General features: G+C 37.9%; 1 protein-coding gene across 6 annotated transcripts in view; it reads right to left on the bottom strand.

Annotated features, from left to right (window-relative positions):
- Positions 1 to 15,086, bottom strand: part of KCNIP4 (potassium voltage-gated channel interacting protein 4) — a 399,406-nt gene that overhangs the window by 179,554 nt on the left and 204,766 nt on the right. For 2 of the 6 annotated variants that reach the window (XM_069014337.1, XM_069014340.1), the window contains exon 1: positions 4,500 to 4,717. The exons of the other annotated variants lie outside the window; for them this stretch is intronic. In XM_069014337.1, coding sequence (XP_068870438.1) covers positions 4,500 to 4,599 — 100 coding nt within the window. In that variant the 5' untranslated portion in view covers positions 4,600 to 4,717. Of the gene's footprint in view, positions 1 to 4,499; positions 4,718 to 15,086 lie in introns of those variants that run through there. 6 annotated transcript variants of the gene reach the window in all.

Here is a 15,086-nt window from a genome sequence, read left to right as displayed (position 1 = left end):
TGCAACAGGCTGCTCAGAGAGTTCATGGAGTCTCCTTCACTGGAAGTGTTCAAAGCATGCCTGGGTGCAATCCCTCACATTGCTCTACATGAACCTGCTTTAGCAGGGGACTGGGACCAGATGATCTCCAGAGGTCCCTTCCAACCCAAACATTCTGTAATTCTGTGCTATTACTCCTTTTCCATCCATGAAGAACATTGTGAGGAGGAACACCACTGTGGAAATGTTGACATTCCCAGCAGATCATAGTCTGGATGGAAAAACAGCTCCACAGGCTGCTAGTTTCAGAGCAACCACAAGTAACTTCCACTTCGTTTCCAGTCATATCCAGTCCTTGTCAAAAACTGTTGTAAATATCATAAGCAACTACCACTGTGTCTGTGGTTTTGCTCTTTTTTCCAGCTGATGAATGGGAATTTGTTAACAGCCAAGATTGCTAAAATGGGATTAGAAGCTGCTAAGACATTTTGGAGGAATTAAGTGTTTCAGAAATTTAGCTCAACTATTACAATTTTAGCTGTAAAGTTCTACTGCTGCCACTGTCAGGACTCCTAAACAAGGATTTTAGATAGATACCAATAACAGAGATATGGAACCCACATTTTACAGTAATATATATGGCTCCTTCCAAGTTATGTTTCTCTATTAGATGTTCTAACTACTGTTAAGAGTATTTCCTAAGAAGTAGGGTATTTCTATTCAAATATTTTTGATCAGTCATATAATTCAGATTCCTTCTCTGAACCTTATTCCTAATGGTGTAGGTTTCAGTGCATACCTTGATGAAGAGGGGTCTATTTTTCAGTTTATTTGATTAATAAGTGATTTAGCTTTTGAAAAGCAATCCAGGTTTCCCAAGAAACTTCAGGACAACGCCATTTAAACTTAGGAATAGGTTGATTTCATGATGCTTCAACCTGTCTCCAACACTTTACCCAGAAAAACTGTCATACAGGGAAGATATTCACAAAGAAAACCTCTTCCATTTCAAGTTCATATGATCCTTATATATGAAGATCACAAAGTACTTTTCAGAAAAGTACTAAAAATCTACTGAGGTCATATAAATCAATATCCTGAGTATGGCATAATCTTAAGATGGTAACCTCTTGTACATATAACTACTCAGTTCTTGTATCTCATCCTACTTATGAATGACTTCAGGAAAAACTTGCCATACAAGAAGAAATAATTTTAAATTGATACCAAGATGTATCTAGGAACAAACTTTCCTGATTAGGTACCAATGCATTACTCTCTACATCTAAGAAATTACTGTTTTAAAAAAAAAGTAAAGTTTATCAAGGAGGACATAACCTAATTTATGGAGAGTTAAATATTTAACTTAGGGACAACGCCTGTGCAATCCACAACCCATGAGAATGAATAAATCTATTCTGCTACTCATCACTTTAGGAGCTATCATACAATATTGAAAACACCTATTTGAAAAATCTTTTATAACAATAGTAAAACCACTCAGCAGTTAAAGGGAACTGGGCAAAACCACAGAAAGCATACTGCAATCTAAGTGAGTGCAATACATCATAAAATAATATTTAACTGAGAGATAAAGTCTCTGCAACCCACAATCTACTAAAGTGTATAAATCTATTCTGCTACTTATCACTTTCAGAGCTTTCATACAATATTAAAAACATCTATTTGAAAATACTTTCTTACAACAACAGAATCATTCAGCAGTTGAAGGCAATAGGACAAAACCATAGAAAGCATACTCTTATCTGAGTGCAGCATAAGTATAAGCAAGTATATACAATGTTTACTCTGAAAATACTTTATTTTCAAAAAGAATGAAAGTAATTGCAAACTATTATTATCATACACATAATTTGCAGTGAAGAGTCTGAAGGAAGCAGAATATTTCTTGCACTTACGGTAATTATGACACTGAACAGAGTGCTCTTGATTTACATCATTGCATCTGATTCTTTCAAATTAATGTGGTGTTTCACAAAGTTCAGAATCATGACAATCCAGCGAAAGATAAGTTATCTTCAGGCTTTTGTTACCATGAGAGGGACACAATAGGATTCTGAAACCTCAATCTCTACCAAAGCTTCAGAATGAGTTTTAGCATCCTGCATTGCGTGCACTGTGTTAAAGACAATTACTGACTCTGATCTCCAGGTAGATAAAGGATGTGTTTTATAAACTACAAACTCATAAATTGCATGAAGCAAATAGATAGATTTTGTTGGGACATATTAACCTCTGTGGAAAAGAAAGAAGGGGATATAACCTACCCCAACCCAGAAAACTACAAGTTTCTTTATAAGACCCAACATTTTCAGAAAGCTGAAACCAACTTTCTCACTGATTTCTGGAAAAGCACATGCATAGTCTGACTATACTTGTAAAATTTCCTTTTGTTTAACATTCTACTCAAAAACTTCTCTAATATTTGCACAATTTTACAATGCCTGTACTTTTCACTCATGAGTGGAAATGAATAGTCTTGATACTTATTAACATATTAGATATTTTTTCAATTCTTTAGTAAAAATTTATTATTATTATTATTGCAATCAGTTCAGATCTTTAAATCACAAGTTTAAAAAAAAAACAGGGAAGAAATCTGCATTGGTCCTGAACTAAGAGGAAAAAAAATTCTTCAGTCTGTGAAATTTAGCTAAGGCCCATGAACACACACCATGATTTATATCTGTTACTTGATTCCCATGTAACATGCCTTTTATGCCATCCACAGAAGTAGAACATCACAGAAGAATGGGGCATATATGTCTTCCTGTGGTTTCCTCTAGCTAGCATGCTGGAAACCTGTCCTGCACTAGGTAAGAACAAACTTTAAGACTGTGCACACAGACTGCCGACTTTTGGCCAGTGAGGAAGACAAAAAAGGCAGCTGCACAAGAAACTTATTTCCTACAGAAATAATACAACCACTGACAGACATCTTCACTATATTTTGAACTGTCTTTCCATTATCAGCTTCTCCAGCCATAGCAACAAGTACAGACAACAATCAGATGATGTATTTTAGCAGGGAACCCAAACAGATGTGGCAATCAGACTTGACAGAGCACACCCAAACATGCCAAACCACCTAAAATGTAAATATAGATTTTTTTCCCCAATCTTTGCAGCCTCCAATGCTAGAAATAACTTTTATGTTAACATTTATCATGTTGATTTATCAACATGATAAACTAACTAACTTTAGTTTATTTAATACTAAACACAGCACAAAAAGAAAATCAGAAGTTCATAGATTTAAAGGAATCTCTCCATTGTCATTTAAACTTAACAAATGTACTCTAACACAAGCATAAAATATTTATAAAAACGCACTTGATAACACATTTTTGTCATCTCTGCAGGGCTTTAAAATTCTGTAGCAAGATTCTAGCAAGTCCACTCAAGACAGCAACACAGACAGAGCATCAGCTGAGTAACTTCCTTATTTAAAATCACTTTAAAGGAAGACTATGTTTCTTGAAAGGGCTACATAAACAGGACTGGTTTAGACCTTTTAAAGGGAGAAAATTTGGCTTATATTCTTACACGGTAACACATGAAACCACAATTAGTCAATAAAGTTCTCCCTTTCATGGGTGTGTGTACACTGTATTCAAATGCCAGCTTACAGGAAGATTTGAGAATACAATATACCTTCAATATTTGAGAAACAGACCACTTAAGACTGTAATCTAATAAAACACTGGGATGCAATGATTGTCATTACATTATCGACCATGCTGCAAGCAGTGTTTTTTTAGTCTAACTCTTCATATGGTAAGAATAACAGCTCTCTTGGAAATAAGGTAAAAATAATCAATATTCCACTATTCAACATGTAAAAAGCACGTTTAAAACAAAGTAAGCTTCTTGGTTTTAATTTTTAGTGCTTTTTAAAGAAACAGTATTGCTAATAGAGGAGGGGATCTGTCTAAGAAATACAAAGCATCAAGCAATAAAATTTGCACTTGATTGCCCTTAGTGAATGTTCAAGTTTCTTAGTTTGAATCTGAATATTGCAGTTCTTCCTCAAGCACAGTTTAAAATGTTAACAGTAAATTAAACATTCAACAGGTTTTTAAATACTATAAAAGATGTATCTTGATCTTATAACAATTCTACTACAGATGACATTAGCGTGAATAAATTACAGAACAATTTTGATTACAAAACAGTTTGAAGGCAATATGACTGCCTGTAATCCTCCTAAAATTTGCTCTACCCTCCACTACTTTAAATTTTCATATTTAAAACAGGAATCAGAGATTCAGACTTTAATACCTAAGTTTATAACGGCAGTTTTCTGGATACCTGTTTATTTTTCCTGCAAAATTAAACCACCACAACCAACATCCACAACAGACAGCCACTGATGTGCACGTCGCTCTCAAGGTGACTCAGGTAGTGCTTTACATCCAGTTTACAGGTGCCTCCTGCCTCGCTGCAAGAGAATAACCAGAATAGAAAAAAAGACGAGCCACTGAAAATCACTCCCTTACCTTCTAGACCTGCTTCAATCAGCCCAAACTGTTCCAACACTTTTACAAAAAGCACAATCACGATCAACACCGCTATCATTTCAAGCCCTTCCAAGTTCATGGTGAGTTAGGTCATGGTCTGACCACCGCCACTGAGGAAAGAGTTCTTCTGCCTGGCTTTCTTTGCAAAGCCATTAAACTAGGCGCGGAAGGCTCCTGCGAGGGTAGGGGGCGAGTGGGAGGGGAGCGGCAGGGAGCACATCCCGACTACCCCAGCAGAGGCCAGGAGAGGCGGGCGGATCAGCTCCGGCCTGCCGGCGCTGCCCGGCTCGGCACAGCCATGCGGGCAGCGGGGGCCCGGCGCCCGGGACACACCCGGGGTCACCCGGGAAAGGGCCCCGGGCGAGGCGAGCGCTGCGGCGGGGCGCCGGCGGCTCCTCACGGCGGGGGGAGCCTCATCCCGGCGGGGAAGCCGCTCCCGGGCTGGCGGCCGAGCCGGCGGCAGGCGCGGAGCCGTTGCCGGGGCAACGCGGGAACCGGGGCGGGCCGGGCTCGGGGACAGCAGCGCGGAGGTGCCCGGGGCTGGAGCAGGGGTCGGCACGGCACCGCTGCCCGGGGGAAGCTGCGGGGACGGGCCGCCGCGGCACCAGTCCCCTCGCCGCACCCAGCCGCGGCTGGCTCCCGTCGGAGGATGTGTCGGTGGGGCACTTGCCAACTTCTCGGTTAGTTTCTCCGGGTAAAACAGCTGCCTCGGTACGAGATTCTACCTGTTGCATGTGGCAAGTAATACACAACACTGTATATGTAACAGCAAGCCAGGACTCCTTTTGTTGTTGGTTTGTTGGGGCGGGGGGCGTTGTAATTATAGCAAAAAAAAAAAAAACCAAAATAAGCTGTCTCAAATTCTTTAAGGCTTATTCCGTGGGCTGATTTGAAAAACAAAAATTGAAAAGATAGATTGAGAATCAAAGTGTGAACCATAGAGTGGTTTGTTTTGGAAGGGACCCTAAAGATCGTCTAGTTCCAACCCCCTTGCGATAGGCAAGGGAACACCTTCCACCAGACCAGGTTGCTCAAAGCCCCATCCAACCTGGCCGTGAACACTTCCAGGGACGAGGCAAGAAAAAGGAGAAGCAAGCTCATTATTTTTGATTTTTTTTCTCACTTCAGTAATATTTGCGAAACTAAGTACTTTCCATGGAAAACATTAACAGTGAAATCCAGGAATACTGACCACAGGACTGAACTGGTATCTTATACCACTAACAGCCACTGGCCTATCTGCAGCAGTCTGCAGTACTGGCATTGTCACACGCAGTGTATTCATGGTTAAGGATTTACTCTTTAAATCCCTTAAAAATTTAGCATCTAAGAAGAAATTTACAATGGAAAAACAGCACCTCTATTGAAGCAAAAAATCAGCAGGGGAACAATTGCAACAAATTTAATCCTGTCTGGTAGAGCACTGTCCTCCTCATGGTTGAAATCAATTACTGCCAAGGGCTCAGTTTTCTTTCTTTCCTTAGATAGGATTAAAAAAAATGCACTGTGTTATGTGAGAACTGGCAGCAACTTCTAAGTCCCCCAGGTACACTTGCATTATAATGGGTGTTGTCATTACTGAAAACAGTGGAATGAACTGGGAGTAATGGCACTAAGAGATATAATATAGGTACCTTTTTTTGTACAGTGGATAGATAAAGCCTTACAGTGTAATGTTCACAGGTCACTGTTCTATGATTTTTGCTCAGGATTGGACTCCCTGAAGCTGCTTAAACTTTTTCGGTCAGAAAATCTGTGTCTCAACACTCCATCCTAAATATTGAATTCATTTCAGTTCTGCAGGCAGCTTTTCCTTGTGAATCTTTGCTTTTATTTGATGTGGACTTTCTCCTTATGTTCTTCTTTTTTTCTCTCATTCATTCTTCGTTCCAGACAAGGCTAAATGTCTTCTCCCTCTAAACCATCTTATCAATAGCTGTAAGCAAAGTAGGTCCAGTTTTCCTTCAATGTGGAACTGAAATAGACTAATTTATCAGCAACAGAAACATAGCATCTGCAATCTTGTATGCCATTACCCAAAAGGTTGATACAAGTTGTGTTTGGGTACATGCAACATCACCACCTGAATAGACATACTCCTTTTCATTAATAGCTTTCATTAATATTGGTTGCTGAAAATGTAAAAATGAAAACACTTTTAAAAAGATGTTTTTAAAGGTACTTTTGTGACAGTTCGACTTACTCAGGGCTGAAAGCAGAAAAGTGGAAAGCAGAGCTCGTGGTGGCAGTTCTGCAAAGCTGGCAGCTGCCATTGCCCTGCAAACTGGAACCCCATGGCTGGCAGCGACTAGACAAACACACGTGTCAGGAATCTGCCTCCTCAAGTATCAGCAAAGTGAATAGTTTTTCCCAGAGGTGTAGGTGTACCGAACCTATGGCTAATTATGATTTTTCTTCCAAGACACAGCAGAAAAGCACAGAAGAAATGAAGAATTAGTATTGCTACAGTTTTACAGGTAGATGCCAAAGCACAATAAGAATGATAATCTCCAGGGGAGGCAAGGTTTTTGCAAGAAAGCTGTGACTAAGCTTGTGTTCCTCAAGTGCTGTGAACTGGCCATGATAATGCCTTTTTTTTTTTCTCCTTTTGATGTACCTGTAGGTAATCTACTATGGAGTTTAATACACCTTCCCTCATTAATTTATTGTTTTTGAGAAAAAAAAAAGGTTTTTATAAAACCTTATCATATTTATTCTGTAGGAATATAAAATAGCACTTAGCTATCGCTGATCTTCACCTTCCTACCTGCTTAAAAATGGACCTGACTCTATTGACAGGTAGGGTTACAAACTGTTTAACATTATTTATCTCTCCAAGTACCTTGCCAAAACCAGTGTTTTGTTGCTTAATTTTTTGCTTTCCATAAAGACAAAAAAAAAGTGATCTTCATTTACCTATACAGTTCTATCAAAACATGACAGGAAGAATTAAGCTAACAACTGAAAGTATTGACACCCTTTTTTTTTTTCTTTCCTAACTACAGAAGCTGTAATATATGGTAGAATTAAGATTTAAAAAAGTGTACAAGTAGGAATGCAGGAAATAGGAGTGTGAGAAAAGATATTAAATCATAAATTACACATTATAAAGATGTTCTATTCACAAGAGCATGAAGCCTTGTTTTTCTTATGTGTAACTGCAAATTAAAGGTTTCAGTCTTAAAGTATTATAAATGCTGTCTCTTTTTCATCAAAGCATTTTGTAGCAGTATATTTTATCATGAGAGTAAATATATTAAATTGAAGTCACTGGTTATATTTTCAGCTAGTAACATATCTAAATGGTCACTTCTCATCTTGTGATGGAGCTATAAACCACAACACAATGACTCCATTTACTTTACTATGACTAAGATCCTTGATACCATTAATTTTACTGCTGTTGCTTAATGCTATATATAATGAAATGTTAATGTTAAAAAAAGACCCAATCCATTTACACTGAAAAGCAATGAATTGGTCTACAGATGGAGTCCCAGTAATGGTTATATTTCTTCCTTACATTTCCTTTTCTTAGAGTCTTACATTCATTTGGATGCTGGTAAGCCACTCCAAGATTTTCATCATGGCTTCCAGGAGGACAGTTACTATCCTCTGATATTCCTTACCACCTCTCAAAGTAGTTTACAGGAGTCTGGCCTGCAGAAATCAAATTCCATTGGATTTTGCTTAAAACGTTCAGATTAGTGACCTGAGCTAACCTTGATTGCTCTGCATAAAGCAATGGGGGCTGCACACATGCAGTAACAGATTTGGGCAAGGCTATCATTGGTGGGGGAAAGTTAAGGACAGAGTTACTTGGTAGAGCTGGGTGTAGAAGTCAATGCACTGCAACAGAAACATGAAATGGAAAAATACAAGTGGGAATCCCATGTCACATGTAAAGTCTGAGAACAAAACCTCTAATAGAGGGTACAATTTCCTGATTTTGACTAGGAAAAAGTTAAATAATATTTGCCTTTAATGGTAAAAATCATGGTGTGAAGCCAGAGCAATCTAATGATTGCTTTATAAGTGATGTCCCTCCAATATATTACAAAGACCAATAATATTTTTGCCTATTTTTAGTAAAAACAGCTTTGAATAATTATTCCAATATCCAATAAAATCATTGCAATATGTATTCCATGTATATATTTAAAAGAAGTTCATAGTTTTTTAATCTTAAAAGGGGAAAACCCACTCTTTCTTTCCAAAGTAGAAAATGGGCCAGAAAATCTTGATGTATCATAAGTTCAAATACTTTATTATCTCAGCAGCTAGCTGTTATTACACTATAGTTTCCCTTTTTCTTGCTCTTAAATTTACTCCTAGCAATATAAATTAAGAGAATGAACTAAGACATTACTTTTAGAAATTAAATAAAACATAGTAAATCTTCTAGCTCATCAAATCACTGAGAAAAGCAGGAAAAAGAGACAAACTTGTCTCTTTTAATTTAACACTTCTTCTTAGTAATTATTTAATGAATCTGAAAAGAAGTGACAAAATGCTATGATGCATTCAGCCACTATATATGTTAAATCTGGTAAGGGCCAACACCTTGCAACTTTCCCTATGGGCATTAAGCCAGCATGGCTTCCATAGTTTTCCCAGATTAAACACAGGTAAGAAAAGATCACAGCATCTAACATCACAGTGTCTTATTTCTACCTTTTCACAAATTTTATCTAAGTTTACATCCTGAACTGTGTCCAATGTTTTTTCAGCTGTCACAGTGCAAGGAGCTGCCACAGTTAAGTCTTGATGATGCTTATGTCATGACAGAAGACTCCTTCCCTCCCTAAACCAACAGTTCAGACCCATGGCAACAGGAAGTAATAATTCCATGGGCTCATGGAGGTTTTATCTCATGCAAATTGTCTTCCATGATGTGAGCAGGGCAGGGCATGATGTATTCATGAAGAAGTTCTGTCTCCTCACAATGGGTGCATAATTAGATGACAATAAAAAATCCTGTGCTTTTACAGAACTGATTGAAGTAGAAAAAATTATGTACGACAATTACTCATCAACAAGCTTTTCAAAGACTGACAGAAAACATCCTTACATTCCAACTGAGATGTAGTTCCAGATGAAAAGTATACCTGAGGATCTGGATAATATCATAACATCACTCCAGTTTTGGGTTGCTATAAATGTCAGAAGCAGCACAAAATCTCTCAATATATCACTTATTCTTAATAATCTTCTGAATATTATGTGGGTATTCTGGAGCCCTTAAAATGGAATTATATTTCAAGTTTATCCTTTTCCATGCAGTGAAAATATGGGTCCCTGAATCTGGTAGTGTATATTTCTGGAAACAATAACACTAACTGTGACCATGAACTATGTCATTAGAAGATAGAAATTCTCTCATCACATACCATTCTGCTAACTCCATCTTTTCTAGAGATCCTTAAACCTCCTTAAAAAGAAAAAAACTTCAAAAATTTTCAACGTCTTAAAAATGTCAGACAACTGTATTTTAAAGCTCTCTATGGAAACTGAAGATGAAAAATACTTGGCTGTTGTAATTCCACAGTTGAAACTCAACTGTTTCTTGTGATTTATTTGTGCTACTTCTTTATTAACAAGGAATTTTCTCCTAAGAAACTTAATGATTTTCAAGTGTTTGCGCTCGAGGGAACATACTGATCATTTTCCAAACCACTGAGAAATTCCTAGACTTTCAAAGTCACATAGAATTACAGGAGAGTTACCAACCATCATTTGTAAAACTCCTATGCATCTTCCACAATGAAATACTAATGCAGCCAGCTTAATTTTGAATTTTGAGATAGTCATAGCACATCAAGCAATGGTGCTTTGGGATATTTGATTTGATTTCTCTGAATAACACAGGGCCACAAAGAGCTCAGCGCTGCACACAGCTGTGGAACACCATAGCAGCTTATTTCACCATGGTTCATCAGGCCTGTTGATACAACATGACCCACACCTCCAGTACATTCAAGACATTGTGTTATTTTGCCAAGGTGTAAGCGTGTGAGTTAACACTTGTGACATGAGTAGTTTCATTGAAAGATTCCTAGATATGTCAGTCCTGCCGTTTTTTAACCTGGGTATCGCCTCTTACTCATTTTTCCCTTTATACTTAAAATTCTAGTGTATATTCAATGCCTTCAGAGCAACAGCTCTAAGAGTCAGTGTTTTCTCCCTGTCCAGCAACTAAATCTTTAATGCAGACTTCATGGGTTTGCCCCTCAGCTATTGTGACCTTCTCTTTTCTGTCTCTGTCAAGTGCTCTCTTGCTCCTCTTTATCCACTCAGGATACTGCCACAAAGATGATCTTTCTTGCCTACCACTCCAGTTATTTCAGTCTTCCCTTTACATTTCTAATGGATCTACTTCATCACATGCAAAATATGTTCTGTCACCTTCAAGGCCAGTCCTAACACACTACTGCCATACCTAGTCACTATTGACTTTTAGAGAATATTGAGCTGTTAACCCACCCAAGCAATAATTTCAGCCTTACTAATTAATAAATTAGACCTTATTCATAAGAAATGTTGCTGGCTCTAATACAGCCCATTAATATTCTGAATTATTATAACTGCATGTGGATGCTGAAATTTTTGAAGCCACAGCTATGGACAGATGGATAGAAATTCATGACAAAATGTGGTAAAAATTTCATCCAGATAGCAAAGGGAGAAGACACATCATAAATAATGAGAAATATCATTAATAGTTAGAAATACATTGTTTTTTGCTACCTTTTTTGATACATATTATTGGAAAACTGTCAGTCTTTCTGCAGTGAACATTAAGTTGACTTTATCACAAATATGATTAGGAAATTTGTCTGTAGCATCAAAATAAGAGACTGACAGAAGAGTTCCTCCAGTTCAGCTGATGCAGCATGTGGATGTTTGCCAGAGTTTCCTCCTAATCCCTTGTTGGTTCATTAGCAGCTCACTGCAGACAAGAGACTTATGCCAATCAACAGTAAAAGTCCCAGGAAAGCCTAGCTCATATGCCCATAGAAAACAACTTGAAAGTTTGGAGAAAGACAGCATTTCTCATAGTTCTGCTTTAAAAAACCCAAGAACCATAAAACAAGACAGAACCAACAAACTAGGGAAATCTGAACCCAATGTCTGTAGAACCCTTCAGCCTGACTTAAGCCCTAGAGTGCTGTAAGTCCAAAGAGCCAGCTCCTGATTTTCCCAGAAGTTTTTATTAGGACAAATGACAGAACAAAAGAGTGACATGTTCTTTTTGTTTGTTTGTTTTTCAGACTGTTATACAAAGCTAACCAACATATAAATAAATAAGACAAGCCGACAAATACACTCAGTTTCCAATTCTGCCCAATTCACCTACTTGGAGCACTATGAAGGGCCCCAACAAGTTTCTTCCTAACAATTTGACAGTCTTTAAATTTCTTTCCTGCAGATCTCTACCATGTATAAATCTGATACAGAGAAATCCATGTGCCTAAGCAAAGGTTGTCTGAATTTTGCTATTAGTTTTGGTTTGGGAGGAGGGTGATGCTAAGCCATCTTATTACAGAGACTCACTGAAGGGTGCTTTAGGGTACCTGAAGAGTTGTGAGGGATTGCACCATTTTTCTCATGGTCAAAAAAACCACTTACAAATAATTATACCAACCATACATTTAATAGTATTTTTTACCTCATCAATAGTCCATGACTATCAATGATTGTTTTAAGCCATCTGACAAGGATAGATGGATGGCCTTTTTATGTGAACAGCTGTACAGAAACACACACTTGGGTGAGTGGTCTCAGCAGACAGTCCGAACTAGATCAGTTGCATGTGTGCTCTTTACAGCACAGATTTGAAGAACATTAGTGCAAAAATCCAGAAAGACATAAAGCACTAACATTTTTTAATTAAATGAACAGAAGATTTCTGTGCATTAAGCACCACCAAGAGTTAGAGACTTTCAGTATTGTTAAACTCAGCAGAAATATTGTTAAATTAATAGGCAGGGAATTCTTCTTGTTATCTAAATTCCTTCTCCCTTGCCTGTCTTTATGCAACATAAATGCCTGTATCACCACTTCCTTCCTCGTTACTGCAGTATTTTGTTTCCAGTGAATATTTTTCATTATAAAGCAGTGGTTTGCATATAAAAATATGTGTTTTTACAGATTCATAATTCTATTGGTTCTTTAGTCCTCATTTCTTTAGTCGCCTATGCTGTTTTAAAGCTACTTTTATTTAAATTCATATTTGCTGCACCGGAAAGATTAGGTAGTGATTTAAACCTTCTCCACTTCAGTCTGTAAGGTGAATGTGTTTTATGTGTGAGCCAATAACTGTCCAAAATGGTGTGAAAATTTCTGGAGCAAAGGCAGGCCCAGCGGAGATGCAAAGAGCAAACAAGACACTGAAATTTGTTTATATAAATGCTCTTTCATTTTAATCTCCTACAAGAATTTCTATAAAAGGTCAGGTAATACTTCCTTTGTTTTTATATTCACTAGCAATATATCATGAAGAGAGCTTCGAATGTTCCAGGGAGTTCAGGAATGTAAAACAATATGAAATATGACATGTAATGCACCTCATTTGTCAACACAAACAAAAAGCAAGTGGGACACATGCAAAGTTCCACTACAGTTAGGTATTTATTTATTTTGCTTCCTCTGAACACCTCATTGGTTATTTGATAGATGGTCCATCCCCACTGAGTAAAAGAGCCCACATTTTCTCCTCACCTGTTGAAAACATAAAAGGGTTTACACTCAAGTAGCAAGGTTGAGCACCTTAGGACAGGCATCAGAGGATGCGTGAGGTGCATGATGGCCCAGTAAAAATCTTTCATGCAGTCGGATATCAGTTTACATGAGGGAGAAAGGATTAATTTCCACAGGCAGTCAGGTGATTAAAATATTCTGCAGAGTAAAACAAACAAACCAAATTGATTGCTTCCTTTCACATGGAAGATTTAAAAATGTAATTGAAGCAAGTAGACTGTGTCTGTGTTCTCTGTCTTGAAAAGTACTAATGCTAAAATTGTGCTAGATGGGTTAAAACCAAAGCCATTTAAAGACTTCTAGACCAATGTTTTGAGGTCACCTGCAAAACCAGTAAACTCTAAAACTAAACAGTACTAAAGGAAGAGCAGTGTGGAAGAAGGAAAAGGGATTCTGAAACACTTTCTTTTCCTCAAGCTGGGAACCAGACAAAATTGAAATGGCATCCTAAGACTGCAACATAGAAATTAATTTTAGAATGTAAATTAGATTCACCCATGAATATAGCCCTGTCAGAGAACAGGAGAACTGTGAAATGAAATATATTCATACAACATGGTAGTGGCTGGAGGTAACAGAGATATACATCTTATATTCCCTTTGCATTATCTGTATGCTCCTCCTTTGTAACTTCAGGTTGGGTTTCCTTCCCTCTGAGAACTATCCCTCTTTTTTTGCACCAGAAGAGAAAACCTGAGCTCCATATTCAAAGCAAACAGCAGGGTCTGGCAAAGGAAGCCCATGGGAGCAGAGGTACTTGTCAGCAGAAAACTTTTCCACAGAAATGCAATGCATCAGCAATACTGATGGCTGGAGGCAGAATCCCCCACTTCTTTTCAGTCTTGCTGCATATGAGGAAGGCAGAGCGTAGAAAGATGGCAAGATGAGTTTGCTTCTGTTTCCCAGAATCCACCTGTTTCACAATGTAGGCTACATGAGTTCCTCAGGGAAAGTAGGATCCCCACAGTATCCAACTATGTGTATTCCACCTCCCAGGAACAGACCGGGCTCAGGATTTTTCCCATGGTTTTACCTCTAGAAATGTTACAAACCTAAAGCCATGACTTATTGATACCTGTTTTGAAATCTACCTGACATGGCCTGTGTACTTGGCTATTTAATTGCTGGCAGAGAGTTTCAGGTCTCTATTTTTGTAGCAATATTTTCATCTCATTGCTTGCAGAAGTTTTAATTTCAGAATAATTTTTCTTCATGTTCTCTGGCTTTTTTTTACCCTTGCACTATTTCCTGCTGCCATTGCTGGTCAGTAACAGTATGTGTAATTCCATAGCTTTCTCTTTTGAACAAAGTTCTCATTGCTGTCCTTTGTCCCCATCATTAATAATTTGAAATATGAACATCAAATTACAAGGAGAAAGTTTGCTTTTTCCAGGTTCTATTCTGAACTGTTACTACATTAGAGGCTACCTTGCAGCTGACATCCAGATCATTGTATTTTGACAACTCAGTTGTGGGTCAATGAGTGATCTCAGACCAGTTCTTTATCCATGGCACCATGTATCCAATTAACCACCTCCTTCCATCTCATAGCTCACTGTCAAAGTGAAATATCAATGTAATCTTTTCTGTATTGCCAAGCAATTGGTGGATCAGAAATACTGGTACAGTAAAACAAGCGTCCTCTTTGAATTTATCAAAATACAGAAACATACATTTACTCCTCAGTGAATAACATATTGGTATGAAATGCTTGTGATACTCCACCCCTTCAGTATTGGGATTCTGTTCTACTGTCTGTGTTCCACTATAGTTGCATATATCAGCCTCAATACATGAACTGTGACA

Source organism: Aphelocoma coerulescens, chromosome 4, assembly GCF_041296385.1.
Source record: "Aphelocoma coerulescens isolate FSJ_1873_10779 chromosome 4, UR_Acoe_1.0, whole genome shotgun sequence".
Classification (NCBI taxonomy): Eukaryota; Metazoa; Chordata; class Aves; order Passeriformes; family Corvidae; genus Aphelocoma; species Aphelocoma coerulescens.
Note: the sequence above shows the minus strand (reverse complement) of the source record. Positions and strands in the feature narration are given on the sequence as shown.